Source organism: Protopterus annectens, chromosome 11.part0 (assembly GCF_019279795.1).
Source record: "Protopterus annectens isolate FY-2018-M chromosome 11.part0, PAN1.0, whole genome shotgun sequence".
NCBI lineage: Eukaryota > Metazoa > Chordata > Ceratodontiformes > Protopteridae > Protopterus > Protopterus annectens.
In genome coordinates, this window is record NC_056745.1 from 1,323,944,727 (window position 1) to 1,323,971,807 (window position 27,081).

Consider the following 27,081-nt stretch of genomic DNA (forward strand, 5'->3'; position numbering starts at 1 on the left):
GCTTGTCTTGCTCTCTCTTAACATTTGTAATATGCCATTGTCGAATCATGAACTACTCCCCAACAGGAAGTATGAGCATATGCACATTTGTTCATTTGTTGTATAGGTATGTGTGCAAGTACACACCCATATATACATACACACAAACAAGTATATGCAGGGAAACGGTATTGTAAATTGCATGGAAACATTTCTAATCAGACATATTTTATAAATAACTGGAATGGAACATTAAATGAAGGAATAATTTAATGGCAAATAGAGCAGATGAAAGAATGCTTGCTGCCAAAAATGAGTTTTATGTATTTTTGTAAAGGTAGGTGACATAAAGAGAGGTTCTTGTTTTATGGGTCATGATTATTTCCCCATTTAGTGAATCAGTTTTACATCTACATTATTTCCTCGGCTGCTCCCTCCCACTCCCCATGACTGCCACACTTATATTGCTTGAACTTGAAAAATGTGTTCAGGTAAGATGTGGTAGCTGTTTAACAAAACTCATATTTGAGGTTGAGCACAAGTGGCAGCCTACATGAGCTACAAGATGCTTGAGTCCCTGGCTTTGAGGCAGCAATTTTAAGAGCTTAGGACTTGAGCACTTCTAGTAGAGCTGACCTATTATTGTGTGCAACTATTTTCTCAATGGTTTGCTGTAAATGTGATTAACTCAGTAAAGTAGTAGAAAATTACCAATATGTACCTCATTGTGACCTGGAAAAAGACAGCAGTGAACAGTTTATTATGATTTTTGTAGTAGGCTATGGAACCTTCACAATATATGAGGCATGTATGCAGGCTTCTATAAGTACAAAACAGCCAATTGTAACCCCCTGCAAACAATAAGCAGCAGTATTGCAGCGGTGATTATAGATTGCAAGGGTGGTGATGGAATTAGAAATCTATGTTTTCTAAAAAGAGAGAAGTGCATAATTATATATCCTGGTTAAAAACTATATAGACCAAAGCAGTCTGTTCACTACCAGTAGATGAAAGGAAAAATAACCTCAGAACAAAACAAAGTGACAACATCCTATATGTCTTCTGCTACGATAATAACACCACAGTTTTCTAAGTTATGGTCAGCCAGCTGCTGAAACAAAAAGAGAAGCTTGTCCAATGTCTCTGCATTTCAGTCTATAAGGCAATAAGTATAGTGCTTAGCAAGTGTCATTTAGGGAAGCCTTTCCGCTCACAACCTGAACATCTATAGAAAATAAAAAAATACCATGTGCAAGTATATCTCTTAAATCAGGGGCAAAATCAAAAATAATGAGGGAACAAAGGTCCCAATTCAGAGACAAGTTTTAAATATTACTCTGGTTCACTTAAAAAGTTAAAGGAACAACAGATTTTACATAAACAAGCATTTTCTGAACAATAAGAGGGATGGCAGTCTAGTGTCTAACATTACCCACTGACTAGAATCGTCAGCACTTTACTAGAAAATCAAAATATTATGAGTGACAGGGCAGACATCTGAGGCAAAGTCAGAAAAGTTCTGCAAAATCAGGGACATCTGAGATGCATGTACATAAGACTTTAATTTGTAGCTTCCTTCAGGCTTCCTTTTATGAAACTTGAGATGTCTGATCACTCCTTTGCCAGTGGCAAAGACCAGTGGTATAGTCAGAAAAGTAGGCTGATCTGTCAGTTTTGACTCATCAGACATGACAGAGCTAAACAGAAAAACACAGCAATACTGGCAGACTCCCAAAGCCCAAATCCACTGGCATGATACCAAACAAAATTCATGTGCATCTGAATGTTAAAACCTCGTGTGCGTTTCATTGTCTAAGTCATTTACAATCTACCTGTACAGTACTAGCTTTAGTGACTACTGTCAGGTGCTCAGTATGGCTGTCTTCCTGGTTAAGCTGTCTCATTCAAAATGCAATTACAATAAAAAAGTAAATAAATAAATAAAAGCATTTCTCAGCCCACTAAGTACTTTCATGCTTTTGCAAAATACCAAGTTACATCTGCTATTGGCCCATTTGACCATGCTGAGTTCCAGAAAGTCTCTTTTCATTAGTTGTATAATCTAGCCAATGAAAGAGAGGAAACTAGAGCTGTGACAGGTTAAATTGGACCAGTGGAGCAGATACAAATTGAAAGGGCAGAATCGCAGTGTTCCACCAATGCAGAGCAGTTGAGATTTATGCTTTGGAAGGCAGAGAAAAAAACAGCGTACTACTCATTTTCCGAATTCTGTGTGCCCCTTCAGACTGCCTATAGATCCATGTAATGCCTTCTATTATTTCTAATAATGCTGCTGAAGTATGCAGTACATCATCACAGATCCATGCACTTGTCATAGAATATGGCAGCTCTCCTCCAAGACTATGCAAGTTTACATATATTGTCTTTCCACTGAGAAATTTATTCACGTTGCATAACAGCAAGCATTAACCATAATTGTCCTTTTCAAACCAATAACTTTCACATAGTGTATAGCAGTAAAATAGGAAATTATGAAACTGTGAATCAGGGACATATTTACAACTGCCTACATATATAAAGTAACTTCTAACAATAGTTCTTATTATAAATTATTACCCCAGCAATATAGCAATGTACACCACCATTCCTGAAATACTGAGCTATACCTTAAAGACCCCTTTCCCCATTTTAGCCTGACTACAGGTTGACATGACATACTGGTGAAGGTACTGCTTTCCAATATTTAAATATGATAACAACAATGGTCAGTGAAACCTGCCTTAGCCACTTCATCACTATGTTGAGTACATACTTTCTGCGAAGAATACCTAAAGCCCCACCCCCAAAAATCAAATGTAGAAGAATCTTGCATCTAACTGCTGTGATAGCAACAGAATGTGCTTTGGGTCATAATTCCTGATTTGTGTGACAAGCCCAAAGCATATGCCAGTAATCTGCAATGGGATCCTGACACCTCCAATAGTTCTGTCTGTAATTATTGTAAGCTTACCTGATTCAGTCTCATCTGATAGCAAGAGTGAATCACATTTTATTTACCTCATCACTTCTTGTACTTATTTGTAAAAGTTGATATCAACTTTCCTTCTCACAAAAGTATCAGTCACATAGCAGATTACTTCTGATATTAATACAAGCATTTCCTGCCTTAAACTGACAGTTGTTAATTTCTCCATAAGCTCTGTTATGGCGCTTGTTTAACCTTGTCTGTTAGCACTTGACAAAGTGTGCAGCACCTGTGAGATTAGCTTACTGACATTTACTTTTTCCTCTGGCTGGCATTACATGGGTCATTATTATTTTCATGTGGTGATCATCACGGGGGATTCCGTGAATCAAAGGTGAACTGTTAAATCTTTTTTTTTTTTTTTTTTTTGAATCTTGGGTTTTTCAGGCATAAACGTCATTGCCTGTTTGTTTTAGCATTGATCTGAATGCTGTTTGCTTGCTTCATGTTGTGGTGGCAAGGGAGATTTCACTCATTTGTTTGGAATGCATGTGTGCTTTCCTTCCCTGTTGTATTGTGTTAGTGACATTCTTAGCAGCGTTATGTTTGACAATGGAGGGTTTGTGTTTCTCTCATCACCTTGGGCTGAGAATGCTGCACAGGAGGGAGACTGCCTTTCTTTAACCACATTATTTACATTTTCTGATCACAGAAAATGTTATTTTAAACCATAATAATGTTTCAATGCAGGATGAGCTGAAGAGTGCAAGAGTTACATGGTGGGTATCTGTTCTTATTCACTGTATTTTATTGTGGTGCTGGTAAGGAGGAATTTACATGTTTTGAAGTAAAGGATCAAAGGGGTAAGAGAGAAAGAAAAATGGAAAAAAAATAGAAGATAGTACAAAAAAGAAAAAAACTGGGAGAAAGATAAAGGGAAATGTAATAAATGAAAGAGTAAAAGAGACTGAGAGGAATGGACAGTGCAGGAGTCAAAGGAGAGAGGAGAATAATAAATGGAAAATATATTTGTGGATATATATATATATATATATATATATATGTATATATATATATATATATATATATATATATATATATATATATATATATGAGTCTACTACACAAACCCGAAATCCCACTTACCTGACTATCATATAACCGAGATGACAAAGCCAAAAACCCAGAAGACCAACTGCCCTAAACACCAACTTTCACCTCCAGGTAATTAACCGCTTGGCCAAACAAAAAAACAATTAAAACCAAAGCAAATTACATTCACCCAAATGGGTGGCTTCGCCCCACACCCCCCCAACTAAATATACCAACTCTGAGATCATGCTACTGTGGAGGTAAGGGGCAAAGTTCAACATGGTGGCCAAGTAGTTACTTACCTGGAGTTGAAAATCAGTGTTCCAAGTGGTCGGTCTTCTGAGTTGTTGGCTTTGTCATCTCAGTTATATGAAAGGTAAGTGGGATTTCGGGTTTGTTTAGTTGACCCATATATATATATATATATATATATATATATATATATATATATATATATATATATATATATATATATATATATATATATATATATATATATATATATTATACACATACTAATGTCTTTTGGCTTTTCCCAGTTAGGGGTCACCACAGCAGAACTCCGGTCCACTAATAATTGGCAGTGGATTTTTACGGTACCGAGTTGCCAGCTCAGTGCCCAACCTTCAAAGAACATTCACACACACACCTACCTGCATGTCTTTAAACGTCACTTGACTGCAGGGAGAACATGCAGACTCCACACAGAAGGCGCTCCAGCCATGAATCGAAGAGAGAACCTCTTGCTGTGAGGTGACAATGCTAACCAATGCACTACCGCATTATGTATATATATATATATATATATATATATATATATATCTATATATATATATATATATATATAAATATACATATATATATATATATATATATATACACACACACACACACACACACACACACACACACACACACACACACACACACACACACACACACATATAATTAGTTCTTCTTTGTTCATTTGGACTTCTAGATTTAATATAAGAGAACAAACATACTTTTATCATCTCACTCCTTCTTCTCATACCAAAATTGATTCAATTGACTCATCCACTTCTATGCTTACCATCTTCTCACTGGAAATACAAAATCCTTATAATTCGTAGATCTCCATATTATTAGACTGTTGCTGCAGAGTTCTATTAATCCTATTAATTCTATATTCTTTGATAAGCTCTAGGGTAATTAGATAGTGAGGGACAGTCTAGTGGATCTTACATTTACTAGCTAGGAATATGTGAAGTCCATTTATTTAATAGAATTGTTCTCTTTGGTTTATTATTATTTTTACTTTTTACTTTTTATCATACCTGAAATATGGGTTTTAACGCTGCAAAAAATTAGAAGAGGTATAATTATATAATATTTAATGCGACTGACTTATGTTGCTGTACTTTATGGATAGACTGAACTCCGTTATTTTTGAATGTCAATGGTTTAAGTAATCCAAGGAAAAGATCTAACCTGCTTCATCATTTAAAAGCAAACAAACCTCAAGTTCTATTCCTTCAAGAAACACACTTTAAATATGCAGATAATAACATATGGAATCCCACTGATTATTGAATTTTGGCATAGCCCTTATTTAAAAGCAAGAGAAGAGGAGTGATTTTATGGAAAAATGCTATCCCACCATAGAAAGTCAATAAATATGTGGCCCAAGATGGTCTCTCAACTTTTGTTGTAAAACATAATGGCAGATTACTGGGTGTAAACGTATACTGGTTTCCTGGGATGGGCCAAAATTTAGCTAAAAAACACATAGACATTATTCTTAATTAATATAAAGGCATTTTAATAATAGTAGGTGACTTCAATTGTTTATTAGATAATTCAGATTTTAGTATTGAAAGAAAACTAGCAATGGCTTCAACTGCAAAAGTGCTTAAGAACTGGACTGAAAATCTTAACTTAAAAGATGTCTTCACTCTGAGAGATGTCAAATCATTATTGTTTACACATTTCTCTTATAAATATGGTACACAAACTAGAATTGATAGAATACTAGTATCCCAGGACATAATATCAAAGATATCCACATTCAGTATTATACCGTGTCCCATTTCCGAGTATGATGACCTTATTCTAAAATTCCATATATTCTTCAGAAATTACCTTATTTAACTAGAATACCTGCTTATATATTAAAATTAAAAGATTTCAAACCCTGGCTCCTTTCTGAACTGAATCTGTATTTAGAAACAACACTGATGGAGTATTATTTTTTGTTTTCTTTTCTTTTTTTGCTAAAAATATACCCTTTTAAAGAGATCCAGATATTTATGATCTGGGCTTTTTTATCATCTTATACTTTTGGCGAAATTCTAGTTTGGTATAAGCAGAAAACAAAAGAATGGGAATTAAAACTAATAAACATACAATCACAATGTCAAGAGACTAAAGCTAAATATAAAATAAATTATGTCTATAGTAAAAGTAATAGAAAATCTAAATAAGAGATACATGGATATATTATCACATAAAACAGCCACAACTTCAGAAAAAGTAGCCTCTTATGATGTGTCTCTCAAACATGTGGACAATCTAACTGAAAGAGTCAAAACACAGTCAAAAATAAATAGCATATTAAAAATAAAAGATATTAATAAATTATACACAGACATTTGGGACATCCTTTGTGTTTTCAGATATCATTGCATATCTCTAAATCAGAAATCTGAAAAGGAAGATTTGTCATTTTTTTAAAAAGATGTTCTCTGAACATAAAGACAATGTACACAAACAGATTACTTTTAAAGAGATTACAGACAGAATCAAAGAATTTAAACCTAATAAAGGTCCAGGTATATATGGACTAATAACAGAAGTATATAAATTATTCCCTCATCTATTATCTTATGTTTCCATAAACCCTTAAAGAAGTTTATACACATGACCTAATTCCCCCTCATGGAAATATTCACTAATCACATCCATACTAAAAGAAAATAAAAATCCTCAACTCTGTTCTTCATACAGACCTGCATCTCTTCTAAATAATGATTATAAAATCTTCATGTCTGTCCTTTCAGAAAGATTAAAAACAATAATATATCAAATCATTAATTTAGACCAAACTGGATTTGCATATCAAAGACAAACTCATGGCAACATTAAATATTACTAAAGTTTATAGATTTTGTAAATAAACACAAATAAGTTCCTCTTATAACTCTGGATATTGAACAAACTTTGATTCTTTAAACTGGGATAATTTATTTAAAGCCTTAGAATTGCTTGATTTTCCTTTACAGTTAATTTCCCTTATTAAAAATATTTATAAAGATACCAAAACTTACATTAAATTAAGGTCCTTCACATCTGAATCCATTTCCATGACTAAGGGCACTAAACAGGGCTGCCCCCTTGCTCCTATTTTATTTGTTATAGCCATTGAAGTACCAGCTATTTTAATTTGAAAAATAATACAAGCTTTGACTCTGTATCCTAAGTCCCTTACAAAGAACATAAACAATTACAAAAATTCCTATGATTTCCAAACAAACCAAGGTTAGCTCTACATCATCATACTAAACCTTGGAACGTCATAAGGATTGACGTGTCTGCTAAATTATCCAATGTTAGGATAAAGCCACTTATGACTATTGTCCTATTTTGTCATCTCCCTGCAAGTTTGATTAAGAGATTTGCACCACAGGCACCTTTGCCATGTGTTGTCTAGGGTGAGGTTGTGGCAGAGAAGCATGAGGGTGATGAGGAGTGAATGTATGGTTTAGTGATGTTGATTTTTACTGATTGCTGTTTCAGCTAACATGTTTTGTTGAAAACATTTTTATCAATAGTGGAGAATTCATTTTCCCCAGTGTTGAGCAACCTCATTCAGAAAAGTTTGCTTTATCCACATGAACCCAATGAGGCTAGAAGTGCCTTCCTGGAGGGGATACTGCTTCACTAATGGCATGTTGCCCACCTGCATTGCCTGAGGTGTCTCAACTATGGTTAGAGAAGGTAGTGATGGCTGTGGTAGAAAATAAAATAGATGGATATCTGGCCAGTGTAGAGACCCTCCTTGGGTAAATAGCACACTTACTCCACTGACTAACCCCTATCATTGGGCCATTAGCAAAAGGTGTGGCTTACACCCCTGTCCACACTGATCCTTCACATATGATGGATCCCTCTAATGTCCATCTGAAAGGGAGATGAAACATCAGATGCTTGTACTGTATGCTATCCACAGCTACATGTACACTGTCTTCATCTTGTATCCCATCCAATATTCTCTGCATTCACCAGAATTCCCCACTAACATCTGTCTACCCTCTGACTGTCTCTATCCTCTCAATGCCTCCCTTTCTCATGTAGTGCACTTCTACCCTGTTTCTCTATGCCAATCTGTAATTTTTCTGTGTACGATTACACTGTATCATATCTCCCTTTCCTATCTTGCCTTCCCTTTCAACCACTCCCTCTTCCCTTTTCTCCAAAAAAGTAGTCCTGCCCCTGCAAAAAGTTTCTCTCTTTCCCCTCATTGTACCACATATTCTTTTGATGTGTGATTCTCTGTTTGCTTTACCATTTCCTACTTTCCTGTACAATCCTTTCTTTCCCTTTTCATGAATCCAACAGATTTTACTTTTTATGGATGCCATAGTAGCATAACTGCTAACAAAACATGGCTACTAAGCTGGTGTAGTACTAGGTCCTATCTGATGAAGGAAGTGGCAATAAGCACTGCCTAGCTGCTGCAAACACTGTTTTATATTGAGATATTTTGGTCAGTTTCATACTATCTGCTCTTGCAGGATCATGTTATGTAGTATTTAGGCACACTCTGGATTCCTACTTGCACTTTTGAGCATATATTTTACACACCAATTTGTCTACATGTGCCGTAATACTGCATGACTAGAAAGTGCAGCTAGCTGTCCATAAGCACTGCATGGTTTTATATGGATACACATTGCTTCCCTGAATTGCCATGCAGTGCCTTGTAGCTATGCAAGCCTTGTGCAGAAGTACAGTGCCTCTCTATGAATCTTGACATGGTACTACATCTTATTTCATGCAAGTATTCCAAGTTTATTTTACCTTTTTGCTGTTTTGTCTTCAAACATAAAATAAGTGTACCACTACTTTGCAGAGATAGCTGGAACAGACCAAATTTAGCGGCTATCAATTTCAAAATGTCAACATAAGTACCTGCAATTGTGCCAATGAATTTGTTGCTATATTAGTGTTGTTCAGGACAAGATATGATAGTACTGTTTATAATGCAGTACAGAAGATGCCATTGTTTCTGGTATATCATACTCACATCAATCCACAGCTGAATGACAGATACATAAAGTAAAAACAATGCAATAATATTAACTAGTCTTAAATGTACACACTCATTCCCAGGAAACCTGTAGTAGAAGTAATAATATAAATCAGTTTGTTCTTGTGTCCAAAAGTCCTTGTATTGTCCAAAAGTTCCACCTACCTAAATTCCCCTTAATATTACAATTAAAAAAAAAGCTCATCTGTTTCAAGGTGGTAAAAATTGGTGGACATAATTGTGCAAAAGAAGCCTACAGTAGAAGCACAACCCTATAAATTTTGTACTGTATGAAGTATGCAAGCTTTTACTTCTCCTATTACTAGGAATTATAACTCCCTTCTTTAGGCTGATGCCATAGTGTGAAAGTGATTGCAGCCCCCCCCCCCGCCAGACATACAGGCACGCACGCACACACACACACACACACACACACACACACACACACACACACACACACACACACACACACACACACATACTTGAATGGAAAGCCAACTAATGGTGAAAGTTTGTACTATACTGCCTTTACTACACCCATAATAAGCAAGCTTGAGTTATAAATTAATCTTACTTAACTTCCATATTTTGTGACTTTTCCACTCTTCCACAGCTCATTTTACATTGCTCCATTTCTCTGGATTTCTTCCGTTATAAATCACCCAATCATCCCCCAAAGAAGTTGCCACACATTTTTGTGTTTATAACTGACCTTCCTGTATCCACCATGCTTCCTGTCTTTGATGGTCATTATACTGATTATTACAGAATGTTTCTAGCTTTGACATAGTCCGCTGTGCCTTGTAACACTCACCTTCACTTTTGATTCTCTGTCCTGCCTCAGTTTCAACTCACCCTCAACTTCACTTTCTTTATTCTGTCCAGACACAACTACCAGTGCTACCTCACGTCCTGTATAGTAGGAGATTGCCAGACTTCTCCCATTTGATGCTTACACCTTTCTTCATTTGCCAGAAAGATCAAGCAAAATATCTTATCTATCCAACCACTTCTCTAAACTACTAACCATTATCCTATACCATGCATCTTACCACTATCAGATTTATTCTCCTATCAATTAACCACATAACAACTACCTCCCATCTTTCATCTTTCCACTGCTCCTGATATATACTCTCTAATCACCTTTTATCTGCTATCCATAACCACTCCCACTCTCAGCTATACCCATTTGGTAATGTTAACTCCTCTCAGTCTGCATTCTCACCTAACCACTCCTGCTAACTCACATTAAGCCACTCCCAATCCCACCTATCATATCTTATAGTACAAATTCCTTTCCCCTTTATCTCATATCCTTCCAAAATTACCACCATAACCATTTCTGGTTCTAGAGAAAATGAGTTTGAAGTTGAGCTTAAACATTGGCTAGAGCCATCTCTGTCAGCAAGCAGAACCCATAAAAGCTCTAGATATTTTTTACTTTAACCTAAGCCAAGTTCTTGACAAAGTTTACCCACTTTCCACCAAAAAGGTTGTGAGCTCCAATTGCACTTGGATAACTAAGCAGATAAAACAAGCTTGTAAGAAATGTAGTTAAGCATGTAAAAAACGGAAAGGTGCTGGTCATGATCAAGGCTATCAAACCTTCATACATTTATAACAAACCTGACAGCTACTAAAAAAGGAAGCTAAGCCCACATATCTTAAAAAAAGAAAAAAACTGCATTGTGCTCAACCTCAAGACTATTTTTGCATGTAACTAAGAATATAACAATCATTGACTCCTCCAATAAAATCACAAGGTCATCTCCATTAGTAATACATCATTAAAACAACAACAATTCTGCCACAAATAATGCCCTACATACCAAAAATGATGCCCTACATACTACAAACAATGCTCCACATACCAGTTTGCCACCTATTAATAATGTCAATCCTCCATGCTACTTCCAAAAAAAAAAAATCAGCAGCAACATATTTAGGAAATACCCCAAAAAGTTACACAAAACCTTTACCCCAACTCCCCTTGAACTACATCCCTCTTTTCTAAAGCTTTCAGCCAGCCTTAAAGCACTTGTCACATAATTAGCTCTTCACTAAACTCTGGTTTTATTCCTTCTCAGTTTAAACGTTCTCATATTCTCTCACAAAATACCATCTCCTACTGGACTCTAAGACTACCACCCCATATGCATACTCTGCCCAGTAACAAAACTATTCCAGAAACAAATAATGAAGTACAGTAGCAAATATAGCATTCTTAATAGTTTGCAGCACAGATCTGGCGGTGGCCATAAAACCTTAACTGCCCTAAAGCAAATAAAATCTACATCAACATAGATGCTGGAAATCTAACTAGTGAGATAGTTACTGACCTTAGCAGAATATTCAAAGGTGTTAGTCATCAACTCCTGTTGCTCAAGCTCCAGAGACTAGGATCCCAGGATGATGTACTAAACTGTATGTCAGGCTGTTTTCATAGCCACACCTTTTCTTTCCAAAATGGCAACCAGATCTCATTTGCAGGTGCCTTCAGCCTGGGCATACCACAAGGGCCCATAGTTATACAAATACGATTCTCTGTTTTCATAAGTGGCATCAGGCCTATCATCTCTTCTGAAGCAATATTACTGTAGGCTGATTGATAGCCTTTTGTCCCTCTCAGGCCTGTCAACCAAGGCAGTTGTAGTACAACTCCAAAAAGATGGCCAACATGGAAAGTCCATTGCAGAGGAGTCTTTAATTGCTTATGTGGGCATTTGTGTGGGAAGATTAGGCTTAAGGAAAAATCTCACATCACCCCAATGGTTGTCTAAATGATGGCCTGTCCAAGTCAAGTAAGACCTCATGATGAGGATCAAATGAATTGACTGGCCTGGAGCAGGCTGATGACCAACAGTCAGCTAGAGACAAACATAAAAAAAAAAAAGTAAATAAATAGGTACACATGCTTATGGTCAAAGGGAATCAGCTGGTGAAAAACCTGCAAAATAAATAAATGCACATGCTTATGGGCAAAGAGAATCAACAATAAATAAATAAATACACATTTAGGGCCAATGAATAAATACACGTTTATGGCCATTGGGACAGTATGATAGTTTGGTCACATTTGTTATGCCACAAATCATAAAAAAATGGCAAAAGTGGTTACATAAGCTAGTTCCATCCATCTGGAAATTTCTTCATATTACGATCCGAGCCAAAACAAGTTCCACTAATTTCATGAAAAAATTAAAACTCTCTTAAATGAAAAAAAAAACAAATGTGTTAAGTGACAGTGGAAAACTGGCACAACCTAATGCATGCCGCATAATAATATATTGCTCAAAATGAACTATAGAGTTCAACCTGTGTCATAAGTTGCAGCTGAATTGCTGTATTGCAAGCTGTAAGGTCCATATATAGTATCTATAACTAAGTACCGTCTGGATTTGTGTGTGTGATAAAACCAGCACCAGCAAGTTAGACAATGACCTGGGGGTCCTAATCACTGTATAAATGAAATATCAACTTTAGACCTAGAGGAAGCGGTGAAAGTGAACAAGATTCTGTAATGTACCAAATAAGAAAATGATTCATGAAGTAGAGAGCCAATGTTACTATTCTAAGGGTTGGTGATCAAACTATGGGCTAAATATTTTGGTCAATTCTGCTTCCCTTTCAACAAAATATGTGTGTGTGTGTGTGTGTGAGTGTGTGTGTGTGTGTGTGTGTGTGTGTGTGTGTGTGTGTGTGTGTGTGTGTGTGTGTGTGTGTGTGTGTGTGTGTGCAGTGTAGGACAGTCAAACTGAGGAAGAAGGTAAGGAGGGAATGAAGGGGGCATAACTACTAGAGACAGGGATAAACATCACTGCGAGCATAAAAATATATGTATAATTGTATTTTATTTTATGTACACTTTGTTAACCACATTAGTCTCACTAAATCAATACCTCTTTCAGGGGAGACCAATGGTAGTACAGACTAGGAAAATTCTGATCAGGGACCAGGGAACATCTGTACTCTTTCTTTCAGAATTTGCCATGGAATATTTTACACCAAGAGTTGGACAGTGGATGAATGGAATATGTTTAACCAAGGAACTGGTAGACTGCAAGTCCAGTAAAGCTGCAAAAAGTAATGGGACAGATAGCAGAGAGTAAAGGCCATTGAAATGGGCAATAAAACAATACCAGCTGTATCATGATAGCAAACGAGATGAATAAATGGATCCCTTCTGTTTCTATTACATTTCATATGTAATGCAATGTAAAATGCTACATTACTAGCATATTCTGACTTAGTACCTTCATTTTGTATTTGAAACTATATACTATAATACTTCTAAGTCCAAACATATCTTACTTTGTATGCAAAAGGGGTTTTCCAAATAACTTAGGCAGTAAGATTTATGTATATGGCATTGATTAGCTTACATGAATCTTGCACAAAAGTGTTTTACTTCTAGGGGCTTGTAATGATAAAAGGCTCCTATTAAAAACTTGCACTGATATTTTTTTTTTGTAATCATTGCTGTATAAAATAAAAAAAACATTCTCAAGCAAACTTAATGCAAAAAAAATTAGGACAATGTCCACACTAGAATCCATATGTATAATGCATATCAAAAATGTTTGTTGCAGACTTGTACTGACTTCTTTAGGAATTGCAAGACTTCCAGTATAAGTTAAAACAAAAGTTGGTGATGCCATAAATTTTCATTTCAGCCAAGATATGCATTGCTGCAGTATGAGAACACATGTGCTTGTGTATCAAAGAAGGAAAAGGAAGACACAATGAGGACTCTTGTTAATCTGCAACGAAGAGCTGAAAGGTGGCGTGAAAGGGAGAGAAAGCGACAAATGTTCCGAGTAAGTAGAACAATGTTTGAAATAAGCATCTGAAATGGCATTGATAAAAATGATCCATGATTTGTCTTATTTCTTATCGCAAGTCTACAAACTGGCACAAGAATATGAATGATACACATATTTCTTATCTATCTTCTCACAAACACACACACACACACACATATATATATATATATATATATATATATATATATATATATATATATATATATATATATATATATATGGTTCCACTTCATATCATCGAATTATCATTTCATTGAATTGCAAACCATCGAGACCAAATCGTCGAAAACCCATTTCATCGAAAACTCATTTCATCGAATCTCAAATCATTGAAAACTATGAAGCAACTACAAATAACATTCCACAATGTTTTTACTATGTAGGGGTTAGGAAATTACCTTTTTCCCCCCCACTGTAGTGCAACCTTGGAGTTGGTATATTTAATTACGGGGGGTGTGGGGGGCGGAGCCCCCACATGGGGGGTGCAGGGTGGCTTGCCCCCCTGCATACACATAGTACAAAGTGTCTGGGATGTTATTTGTAGTTGCTTCATAGTTTTCAATGATTTGAGATTCGATGAAATGAGTTTTCGATGAAATGGGTTTTCGACGATTTGGTCTCGATGGTTTGCAATTCAATGAAATGATAATTCGATGATATGAAGTGGAACCATATATATATATATATATATATATATATATATATATTTTTTTTTTTATATATATATATATATATATATATATATAAATATATATATATATATATATAGATTCACTAAAATACTGAAATCCCAAATTTCAGTATTTCAAAATTACACAGCTGAAAACTCCAAATACCGAATCCCTACAACCGCGAAATTCAAAATCCTGACAATACACTACACATACAGCACACGCAAACACATACACACAACTCCCGCCCAACTCAAATATAAAATTCTAAACTACAGCCCCCCTGCACCCCCCATGTGGGGGGCTGTGCCCTCCACACCCCCCCCTATGTATATATACTAACTCTAAGAATGCACAATCGCACACACAAAGGTAACTCACACCCACACATTTCACAGCCCCTTGCACACATACATCACAGCCAAAACACAGACTAACAAACACTAAAACCCCTAAACAACACACTCATACATAATTACTTGAACTTACACCTATCCATTCACACACCGCAACACCAGAAGTGCTAATTCAAAATCTCTGTACTTCGGGATTTTGAATTTCATGCTTCTGGTGCTTCGGCATTTCAGGGCTTCGGTATTATTATTTCGAAATACTAAAATTCGGATTTCAGTATTTCAAAATTATAAAGGGAACCCATATATATATATATATATATATATATATATATATATATATGTATAGATAGATAGATATATATATATGTGTGTGTGTGTGTGTGTGTGTGTGTATATACATATATATATTATCTGCTATGATGAAATCAGAATGCATGGCAAAGTTAGTTTAAGTGCTATATTTTTCTTGTGGTAAAGACATAACTCTACATCATGAAGTGAACCTGTAGAAATTATGTCTGTATCACAGATAATTAAGACAGCTGCTTTCTGGTGATACTGTGATGAATTAACATTTACTTTTACTTACTTGAAGTTTAAAAAAATAAACATTTGATACAATATTATTGAGATTACAATGGCTACACCAAGGCTTGAAACTTGTTCTTCTTTCATCTTTTCCTGGTTAGGGGTCACCACAGTGGATCACCTGTCTGCTCATGATTGGCAGTGGAGTTTTATGGTGTCAAGTTGCCAGCCTAGCATTTAACCTTCCACAGAAGGCACACACTCGCATGCACTCACTTATGCCTAGGACTAATTTAGAGTGTCCAATCCGTCTACAGTATGTCTTTTGGATGTGGGAGGAAACTGGAGCACCCGGAGGAAACCCATGCGACCACAGGGAGGACATGCAGACTCCGCACAGAAGGCACCCCAGCTGAGAATCGAACTGTGGAACCTCTTGCTGTGAGGAGGCAATGCTAACCACTGCACCACTGCGGCCGCCCACACCAAGGCTTGAAACTACACATCTCAAAATATGTAATGCAAAAAACATTCCATAAGAACACAGGTGAGTAATTGCCAATCCTTCCTTTTGAAGGTGGCAAAGTACAGTTAAGTTGCACTTAAATGTAACTGCAGCTGTTTTAATTCCAACAAATGCCCAATGTCAAAAAAACTCTGTCTACTTCCACTCCTTCACTCTGATTGCTGACTGGCTAATCCCAAGGAGGGAAATCCACGGTGAGGGTTCTTCAGGACTTTCTTGCACATACAAAGAGTGAAGAGTGCCTAAAGTTGCTGAACCAGCCAACTAAAAATCATAATATCATAAAAGTGGAGGCAAACATAACCTAACTTTATATACCTATCTTCAGCTATATACAAGACTGGAGGGTCGGTGAGTGAATGTGGCTACTGCAGCAGTGAGAAATTCAAATATCTACTGCTATTGGTAAGTGGAACTTGCATAACTGTAGTGTGCTCATCATTCCTTCTGCTGCAGTAGCCCTTAGGCTATATGGTTGATTAGCAAAGCTTATCCATGTTGGATGAGGAAGGATATGGATCCAGGAGCTCCTGGATAATGGTCCTTACAATGTTTGACCTGGACCTAGAAAAGGAATCCAGTTTGTGATGCTTTGAAAAAGGACCAACAAGTAGCTACCTCTTGAATGCTTCTAGAGTCCACTTCTTTCCAGTATGTTATTGAAGAAGACAGGTTGTTGTAGAATGTGTCTGAAATTAAATTGCCATTGTGGAAATAACAAAAAATGCAATAGCTGAGGACAACCACATGAAAATTGTCTGTCTAGACACATGATGTCCCTTTTTAGCTCCTTGATAAGAAATAAATAGCTTTTTTAAAAGTGCTTAGTTCAGTCAAGATAGTATTTCTGCTGCCTGTGCATGTCAAGAATATGCAGAATCCTTGCTCTCTGTTTTTTAGTTTCCTGTGTAGAAAGTTGAGAAACTGACAACTTGATTCAAAGTAAACTCTGAAACTATTCAGAGCATGAATGTCAGATATGGATGTTAAAGACACCATATCCATGTGGAAAATGAGATAGGGCTCACCCATCATGAGAGCTTAGAACTCAGATACTCTTTTTGCAGATGTCAGAGCAATGATGAGTACAGTTTTTCAAATTAAGAACCTCAAATCAGCTGGTCAAAAGGTGACATAATCAATTTCTCCAACACACAGCTGAGATCCCAGGCTGGAGCAATCTGTTTATGAGGAGATCTCAGGTGTAAAACTTTCACAAACTGTTTCACAGTAAACATTGAAGAAAGAGGAGGATCCATGGACAGACATGCCAAAACGGCAACAACAGGAACCATTATAGGAATATATGAGGCCAAAGGAGAGTAGCCCACACAAACATTTGGGCATCACTGGTATAAAATTACCAATGGGCCCCGAATTATTGGGTAGACACCAAGTAGAAAATTGCTTCCACTTACCAATGTAGGATTTTCTAGTATCACGTTTTCTTATTTCCTTTAATACCTGCTATATATCCTTGTAAAATAAGTGCTGAGCACAAGGAGACAATAATAGGTTCAGGTCTATATTATAACATCGAAGTCTTAAAACTTTGAATGTTATAATATCGACCCCTATTCAGCGAACGCTTGAAATAGCAAAGATGCAGAACACCGAATATTTTCCTAGGGAAAGTTTTCAGTGGGCCGTTTCTGCGGCTTCGCTATTTCCTCGACTGTGGTGCAAAGGTTACAGACCGGGTTAAGGTAAGTGTGCGAACGGACCAAGGTAAGATGAATGTCTGATAGTTAGGGACCTTAGGGATGGGGAGCGGGTAAGGTGAGTGTGCGATAGTTAGGGACCTTAGGGTTAGGGAGTGGGTAAGTTGAGTGTGTGATAGTTAGGGACCTTAGGGTTAGGGAGCGGGTAAGGTGAGTGTCCAATAGTTAGGGACCTTAGGGTTAGGGTTGGGTTAAGGTAAGTGGATAGCTAGTAGTGTATGTACGGTTTAATGTAGGGTTCTGTGAAGTGTGTATGTGTGGATTATGTATTTTGGTGTGCTTGTGCTGTGTGTGTGTATTCTTGGAACTGTTCTGAGCGTTCGAGTATATCACATTTGAGATTCCAAGGTCGAGCTTATGGTGTTCGATATTTTGGAATTTCGATAATGTGATATAGACCCAATAGGTTCATAGGGTAGTCATTATGTACTAAATTAGCTGACCTTGCAGGCCATTTAAGCCTAGACTATTTCCCTTTTTGTGCTCAAATTACCCTATCCCATTTACTTACATATTGGACTCACCCATCCCATGGTCAATAATTATATATTACCTCTAATGAGATCTATGGGATCATAGCACAGATAATTTGAGGGGACCCATACATAGGATGAAGCATTTAGAAACTGCCTCTGTCCAGTACTACAGGTGCAGTCCTAGGATAGCTTTTCTGTTTTCCAGCCATAGATCTAAGCTGTGCTTGGAAATAGACAGGGATGACCTTTGTTTTATGTGGATGGGGAGTCTGTGCCACAGTAGCAGTATCCTTTATGAAATATACTTGTTCCTCCAAACTGTTCTGTTCATGTTACAGAAGAGGTTTAGATCCCTAGAATGAGTATTTCTGAAGCCTTTTGACTTGCTGAGGTGTAGTAAATCCATCAGTAAAGGGTCAGAGGATGCTTTGTATGTCAGACCCAGGTTACCTCTTAGCAATTTGTGGGATAACAAGTATAGTGACAGGACTTTGAGACATGCAGTTTAGGCCTTGCATCCTTTTAGTAAGGTAGCTTTGTGGGCATTCCAGTTGTTGCATGTGTCTGGACAGATACATGCCAAAGCGGGCATTATATTCAATGACTGGCCTAATGAGGGTCTGAGTAAAGGGAGGCAATGACATCCTTAGATCTATACAAAATCCCTTTGTTTAGAAGCTGTGCAATATAGAAGGATTTTCTTATAACAATAGACATATGTTGGTCAAAATTTAGGTCCACATAAGTTCCCAAATCCTAAACAACTGGCTCAACTCTTAGGGACATATTGTCAAAGTACTTCTCTGGGGTAGATGATGTCCCAAGGGATACCATAATGCATTTTTTGGCATTTAGTTTCAGAACATGATTTTGACACGTTATTTATTTGAGGCAAATCTACCTGCAGGATAGTAAAGTCATTTGGGGATTCAATAACTGCTCATAGCTTGCAGTCATCTGTAAAATTTGTCAGCCAGAGGCCTTTAGTATTGGCTTTTACCTCAGAAAAGAAGATGCCAAACAGAAGATCTCCTATGGGACTTCACTGCTGACTGGTCTCTTTCAATCTGTGAGGCAGTTAACAATCCATTTGATGACATAAGGGTTTATTCCAAGCTTATTTAGCTTTTCTGTTATGCCTGAATTAGGAATTGTGTCAAAAGCTTTGGCCAGATTGATGTATGTGGTGTGTACCATTTTACCTTCATTCATTGCCTTAGTGACCTTTTCAAAAAAATCTACCACGTTGAGTAAGCATGACTTGCCCTTGATGAATCCAGATTGAGAAGGGTCTATGTCCTATTGTCTTATCCCTGTGCCCTCATTGAGTAATTCTTTGATAAGTCTTTCCATGGCTTTGCATATGAGGTTGGTCAGATTTATTGGTCTGTGGAAGGTCGTGTCTTATGCAAGGAGAATGACTGTAGCTGTTCTGCATTCACTCAGTACAAATCCTGTATGGAGACTAATATTAAACAGTGTTTTTAGGGGTGTGGCTAAATCATGCTTAATGCTATTTAAGATGCATCCAAGGATATTGTCAGGGCCCATTGATGCATTATTTTTAGCTTTTGATAGCACCATCAGGTCTTGCTATTGTCTGATAGCTGGAGGTGAGTCACCTTCTGGTATATGTAGAGGGACAAACAGAGGGAGGAGGGGGGGTATTAGAGCAAAATGTATTGGCCAGTAAGTTAGCTATACCTTCAGCCTCAGTGTAGGTAACATTGCCCACAATTAGCTTCCTGCATTGTTCTCATACAAAACCCTTTCAAAAACATTTTGATGTGAGAGAAGAGAAACCATGGACAGACATGCTGAAATAGGTTATACATGAATCTTGATAGAGGCATAAGAAAGGCCATAGGATAGTAAATCAGACAAATATTGTAAAATCAGAGAATAAGTAGTGTTAAATGGGTACTGGTTATGTTGTTGGCACAAACTTAAATACCTTTTCCATTTGCAAATATATGATTTGCTAGTAAGAGATCTTCGTGACTCTATTAGTACCTGCTGCACATCTTCAGTAAAGAGGTGCTGAAAAGGAACTATGACCCTATCATTCAGGCAGTCAGCTGCAGTTGATCGGTGTCAGGATATATTAACACACCTGTTCGAGTGTATGTAGATATAGTGAGTGAGGAAGCTTGTGGTAATTGCCCCTGGCCATTTCCAAAAGAAGGGAGTACCATATTTGCCTGGGCCAGATGGGAGTCACCACATTTATCTTGGGGATTCTTTATGAATCTTTAGAAGTACCCTTGATATAAGATGAAAGGATGGAAAAATATACAGAAACATTCCTGTCCAAGGAGAAGAAAAGGCATCTGTCTTCCAGGTCTTCTTGCATGTAGTCCTGGAGCAGAATCTTGCCAGGTGATTGTTCAGTGAGGAGGCAAAGAGGTCTACTTGAGCAACTCCCAAGAAAAGGATCAAATCTTGGAAAACCCACTGACCTAGTTTCCATTCATGAGGGTGTCCTTGTCCTGCTCAGCTTTCTGCCACACAGCTTTGCTCTGACAGAATGTAGGATGTGAAATTTTGCAGTGAAGCTTTATCTTAAGCTAACATAGCTAACCTATAAATGGAGTACAGCCTGGTCCCCACTTGCTTTCTGATGTACCATATAACTGTGGCATTATCTGTAACAAGTTGAAGGTGTCCTGATGACCGAAGATGATTTATAGAGTTGAGTATCTTGATCAAGGCAAGCACCTGTTTTATATTAATGTGCTTGCATCTGTCCTTAGTGTTTCACACAGCTTGCACTTTTATCCTTCCTGAAACTGTTCCCCAAACAAAGTCTTAGGCTCTTGTTCTGACTGATGTCATTGGAAAAGGTAGGGAAAAGGCTAGATCCAGACTTGGGGATATCTGTTTTCCTCACCAAGTGATTTATTTTCTGATAAACCCTATCACTGGGATTTGAAAAGGGAAAGGGTGTAGCTGCTAGGACCAAAGCGACTTCAGATACAACTGTATCTTTCTCATGTGGAGTCTTGCCAGGGGTATCATGGAAGCCATAGAAGCCATGAGACCCAAAATCCTGAGGTATCATCTTACAGTGACTGAAGTCTAAGTGGAAAACCCTAGAAATAGAGCTAGTTATAGATATATGTTCACTTGTGGAAGAAAAGCTTTTTGAACTGTGGTGTCTAGTTGACATCCTAGAAACACCATCCTGTGAGAAAGAGTCAAGAAAGAATTCTAAGTATTCTGGTAGAATGCCAGCTTGTGTAAAAGATCTCTCACCCATGAGAGAGATTCTTGACACTTTGAAAAAAGACTCTGCAAAAATAAGCAAGTTGTCTAAATATGGAAAAATGCAAATACCCTGTAGCCTGCAGTGAGCTATAATTGGAGCTAGACACTTTGTGAACACTCTTGGTGCAGTGGATAGTCAAAGGGTAGGACATAGAAACAATAATATGATCCAGACACACAAAACCTTAAAAAACACCTGAAATCTGGTTGAATATTGAAGTGATGATAAACATATTTTAAATCTAGGGTTATCTGGAAACTTGACTGAGGAAGAAGAGGAAACAGGTTGTGAAGTGACATCATTTTGAATTTGGACACTATCACAGCAAGGTTTGGAAAGAAAGACCTAGAACCGTTCTTTAAGTATTTTCTTTCTTTAACAATAAAAACACCCTTGAATAAAACCTCTTTTCCACATGGGAAGGGGGAACTGGTTCTATCAGTCCCTGGGACAGTATGTGATGAAAGACAGGTGGAAGTAAAAGAGTCTGTTCTGGAGGATGAGTACTTACCCCTTTGCCATCTGTAATCTTGATGAATTATCTTCAGAACCCATTTGTCTGAAACTATCTGTTGCCAAAGAGAATAAGTGGAGAATCAGACCTTCTGGAAGACAAAAGAGGATGCCATGGTGAGATGGGGAGCAACGTTTCTTAAATAGTCATTTTGACTTATTGGACTGTCCTTGTTTTGGGAGTTTACAAAATTTTTCTTGGAACCCTCTTGGTATTTTTTCTTAAATGTCTGTTTATTTGCATCTTGTTGAGACTGTTTATTTTGTTTCTTGCCAAAACTGGATGAGGAGTTAAAGAATTCCTAGGAAAATTTGGAAAATGAGGGCTGAAAAATCTTTCCTAGTATCAACCTATCCCTTTCATCACACTTCTTGATCACCTTTCCAGCAGAAGGGCCAAAAACTAAATCTGTATTCAAAGGAGACATTAAAATCTCATTGTTAACATTATCTGGGGGTTCTGGGAATGCAGCCATGTAAACCTCCTCAAAACAATGCCAGTGGCCATAACCTTGAAGAAGTATCAATAGAGTCATATACACACTGAGTACAATGAGTGGTGACTTGAACAATAAAAGAAATTAAATTATTTAAAGCAGATTTTCCTCACATGAAGAAACTGCAGATAAACCATTCCTCATACTTTCACAATTACTCAAGACAAACGTTAACATGAGTCAGACAGTTTAAACTTCTGAAAAATCAATGTTGCAGAAACATACACTTTTCCCCATACTTATCAATAATTTTCCCATCCTTATCAGAAATAGTAGAATTGGAATTAACTGTTTAGCAGCAGAAGGATTAACTACAGCTACTGGATCAGATTTGGGAAAACTAGAAAAACTTAAAAGAATGAGTATCTTTATACATCCTGTCTGACTTGTTCTGACTAGTTGGGTACCTGTCCTGAAAACTGCAGGCAGTACACATTCTCCCATGCAAACAAACCTGGAAGAATGGGTGCAGATTCTGGAAATGGGTCTATATAAGAAGACTGAATGTTTAGGTGATTGAACACCTAAACATCGATCTTCTAATATCAAACCACACAATGTTGAATGCCCCAGTGAAACACGTCCCTCGGCCACAACACAAAAAACATTACTTTACATCTAAATTAAGTAAGGGGTTTTGCCCCCCCACCCTCCGATGTGGGGAGCTGTGCCCCCCACACCCCCCCTAACTAAATATACCAACTTCGAGATCACTCAGTAGTAGGGATATAGCAAACTCAGGCGAATGGCCAAGGGGAATCTTTCCCTGTGTTAAATTGGCCGTTTACCATTTTTTGCTTTCGATATTAGAAGATCGATGTTTAGGTGTTCGATCACCTAAACATTCATTCTTCTAATATAGACCCTCTGGAAATTCCTTCTGTAATAACTCATAGTATTTCCTAAGGGACCGTGAAACCGCAGGTGTTCTCACATTATTAACAGTGGCACATTCTAGAAATAGTTTCAGAAAAGAGAGGCCCCCATAGTGAGAATCACAAACTGAGTTTTCCTCTGAGTCTGAATCAGAAATCTGAGGAGAAAACCCTGTGTTTGTCCATTTGTTCTCCTGTCCAGATTCCGAATTTTGAATTTCTTCAGGAAAGAAAGCATCCCACATTCTTTTATTAGAAAATGTCTTACAAGAAGGATCAGTGGCCTGAATTAAAGACAGCCAGACCCCAAAAATCACTCTTGTTTAAGGAAATTTGAGGAGGGGCAGATACATGCTTCATTTTCTGCTCCTTTTTGACAGGAAAAATTGGTGATAGCAGTGTTATTTGTTGTAGCAGCTTCCCTAGAGATGGGCACAATATTCAGACTAAACAGGAACACCTTCATTGTTCTCTGTCCCAGGACCAACAGGAGTGACTCTCTCTTGCCCAGGGAGGGAGAACCCAACAGCTGTAGAGGGTGTGGCTAACCCCCTGTGCATAGTGACTAAGTGCTACACCAGAGGGATTCGGGGTAAAAGATGGCTGGTCTGAAGTACAACAAATGGCCACAACAGTGTCACCCACCTGAGACTGAGGCAAATTTCTAGCCTCCTTTGGTATCAGAGGCTGTTTGCTTAACTTTTTCTCTTTGTAGCTGAAGAAGGAAGAAGGACTGGACATGGCACTGACATATTGCTCCATAGTCAACCCAAAAATGGTGCCTCTTACCCAGGGAAAACAAGCAGCAAATGCCAATAAAATAAAAAGTTTAAAAGTCACCTTTTCTCAGGCAAACACAGTAAAAAACATTTTAAAACAACAGGCCAGCCTCACAATGTGAACTAAATACATTTTTCTACAGAAATACTGATTTTCATTTATTTATAAACTATTTTTAAACTGTCAGAAAAAAAGTAAAAGTGCAATAAAGCCTCATAACAGTCCATTAAAATACAAACGCCTAGCTACAAAATAACTTTCCTGAAGAGGAAAGTGTAAATCATAAGCAAAAATTATTAAATGGAAGTTTTCCCCAAAGGAAACTTATCTGCTCAGCAAAGAAGTAGCAAAAGCTGAGCATCAGTCTTTGAAAGCCTCAGAGGACAGTACTCTTTTAGGAGCAGTAAAGCTCTGAAGGGCTTGATGCTCAAACTTGTTTTGTAGTCAGCTCATCTCATGCTGTCTGACAGTTTGGGTGCATGGAAGGTGCTCTGAAGCTTTGTAAGCTGGGCAGCTGTTATACCCTTGGCAGGATATAACCTCATATAGTTAAGGTTATTGCAGCAGTGATTAATGTGGTAAATATCCTTGTGTTCTATTAGTAGTGTAGTAGATGAGAACAGTTTTAACTGTCAGGTATTGTTTATTGTCCTGTCCCCCCTTTAAATAACCACACCAAACACATAAAGACATTTGACGACCTTTATTAAACCGTATTATACAATGAACTTTATACACATAAAACCAACATTAGTTATCTTCCTCAGCACTGATGATCTGAGGGCAGCGTCACCACTCACCCTGGATGAATTTACCTCCTCCACCAGGGCAGCGTACCTACTCACCCACATAAAGAGGCAGCGTACCTACTCACTTCATCACCATACCAAAACCATTAACCAATAACCACTTTCTTTAGAAGGGGAACAGAAGAGGACAATCCTGTCCCTCTTCTCCACCCCTCAAATTGCCCACATCTTCCATCCATATACAAAAAAAAGGGAGGGTGGGAGGGCCACCAACTCACGCCAAATGTGCCTACTTCCTTTATTCCCTAAAACTTAATCCTGTCAGAAGTCCCTCCTTCCCCTACCTCACTTCCTTTTACATCTCCCTCTCTCCTTAACCCTTTCACCACCACATTCCCACTATTCTATCCAACTACAATCCTCACCTTAATTTCTACTTCTATACCTTCCCCACACCTCTTTACCCCCTTATTCACGGGACCGGGACAGCTTAGTTTGTCCCAAACTACATTTGTCCTGTCCCCCCTTTGAATAACCATACCAAACCCATAAAGACATTTGATGACCTAGACATTTGATGATCTTTATTAAACTGTATTATACAATGAACTTTATACACATAAAACCAACATTAGTTATCTTCCTCAGTAACAATGATCTCAGGGCAGCGTCACCACTCATCCTGGATGAAATTTACCTCAGGGCAGCATACCTGCTCACCCTGATACCTCCTCTACCGGGGCAGTGTACCTATTCACCCACATAAAGAGGCAGCGTACCTACTCACAACATCACCATACCAAAACCATTAACTAATAACTGCCTTCTTTAGAGGGGGGAACAGAAGAGGACAATCCTGTCCCTCTTCTCCGCCACCAGCTTGATCCCAGGCTGTTCCCCTCCTAAACCCAGGCCGCAATCATATCCTCTAAAAAGAGTTTCAGATGCAAATTAAAAAGATCCAGTCCTATGTAATTAAGGTGTACTCTATCTGTCCGATACCAAGACTCCTCTCCATCCCCAAAATCTCTATGGTCAATGGTATGCATCCCCAAAATCCTTAATTGCCTAGCCAGCCTTTGATTAACAGACCTTCTGATCCTTTCAGTCACCCTATAACTATATGCAGCCCTCCAACACAAATGAGGAACCAACTATGACTACACAATTTCCATACCTGGATACAATGCCTGTAATCTCATCAAATCCTGCAGCATAATGCCCAATAATTGTTTTTTAGAAACAATGCCCAAGTCATTGCCCCCTAAATGAATGACTAGTATACAAGGACAACCCACCTTCAGTTTAGCCCTCTCAAATTCATGCAACAACCCATCCCACCTAAGACCCCTAAAACTATGCCAAGTCACTGACCACCCTAAATAGGATAAAAACAAATGTACCCCTTCATCCATAACCAAAGCACGCTTCTCTGTCCAGTGGATGTACGAATGCCCCAAGATGATAATGTGCTTCCCTAAAAGAAATGAAGAAAAATTAGTAATCAGACCACAACTTATCTAATATAAGACAAAAATGCATTTGAAGACCACCTCCTTACTCTTTTAATCAATTCAATGGAACTACCCTCTCTAGCTAAATCTGAAGCCCTACCTAACCTGAATGAGTGAGCTGCAAACCTCTCCACCGGAAATCCCATGCAACGTAAAACCCTCCTCACCAAGGTTATGAATCTACTACTCGACACCACCTTCCCATCCACTGAACAAAATATCAACTGATCCACACTCCCCTTCCGTCTCTTCATAAATTCTTTTGCTCACATTACTAGACAAATGCAAGGATTCTTGTCAGTTTTAAGCACCGCCACACATCCCCAACCCAATTGATTTGTCTTACTCCTCCTTAATGCAGTAGTAACCTCACTCTCCCCTATAATGATATCCTTCCAACATAAAGAGCCTAAAAACTCCAAAATACAGAAAGTGCCAAAATATAACCATGTACATAATGCACCCCACATAAAGTAATCTGGAGACCCCTTTTGCAA

General features: G+C 37.8%; 1 protein-coding gene across 1 annotated transcript in view; it reads left to right on the top strand.

Annotated features, from left to right (window-relative positions):
* LOC122815068 overlaps window positions 1–27,081 on the top strand; it is a 194,020-nt gene that overhangs the window by 117,113 nt on the left and 49,826 nt on the right. Inside the window, exon 6 of the mRNA XM_044087311.1 lies at window positions 13,961–14,104. Within this exon, the coding sequence (XP_043943246.1) occupies window positions 13,961–14,104 (144 nt within the window). The remainder of the gene's footprint in view (window positions 1–13,960; window positions 14,105–27,081) is intronic.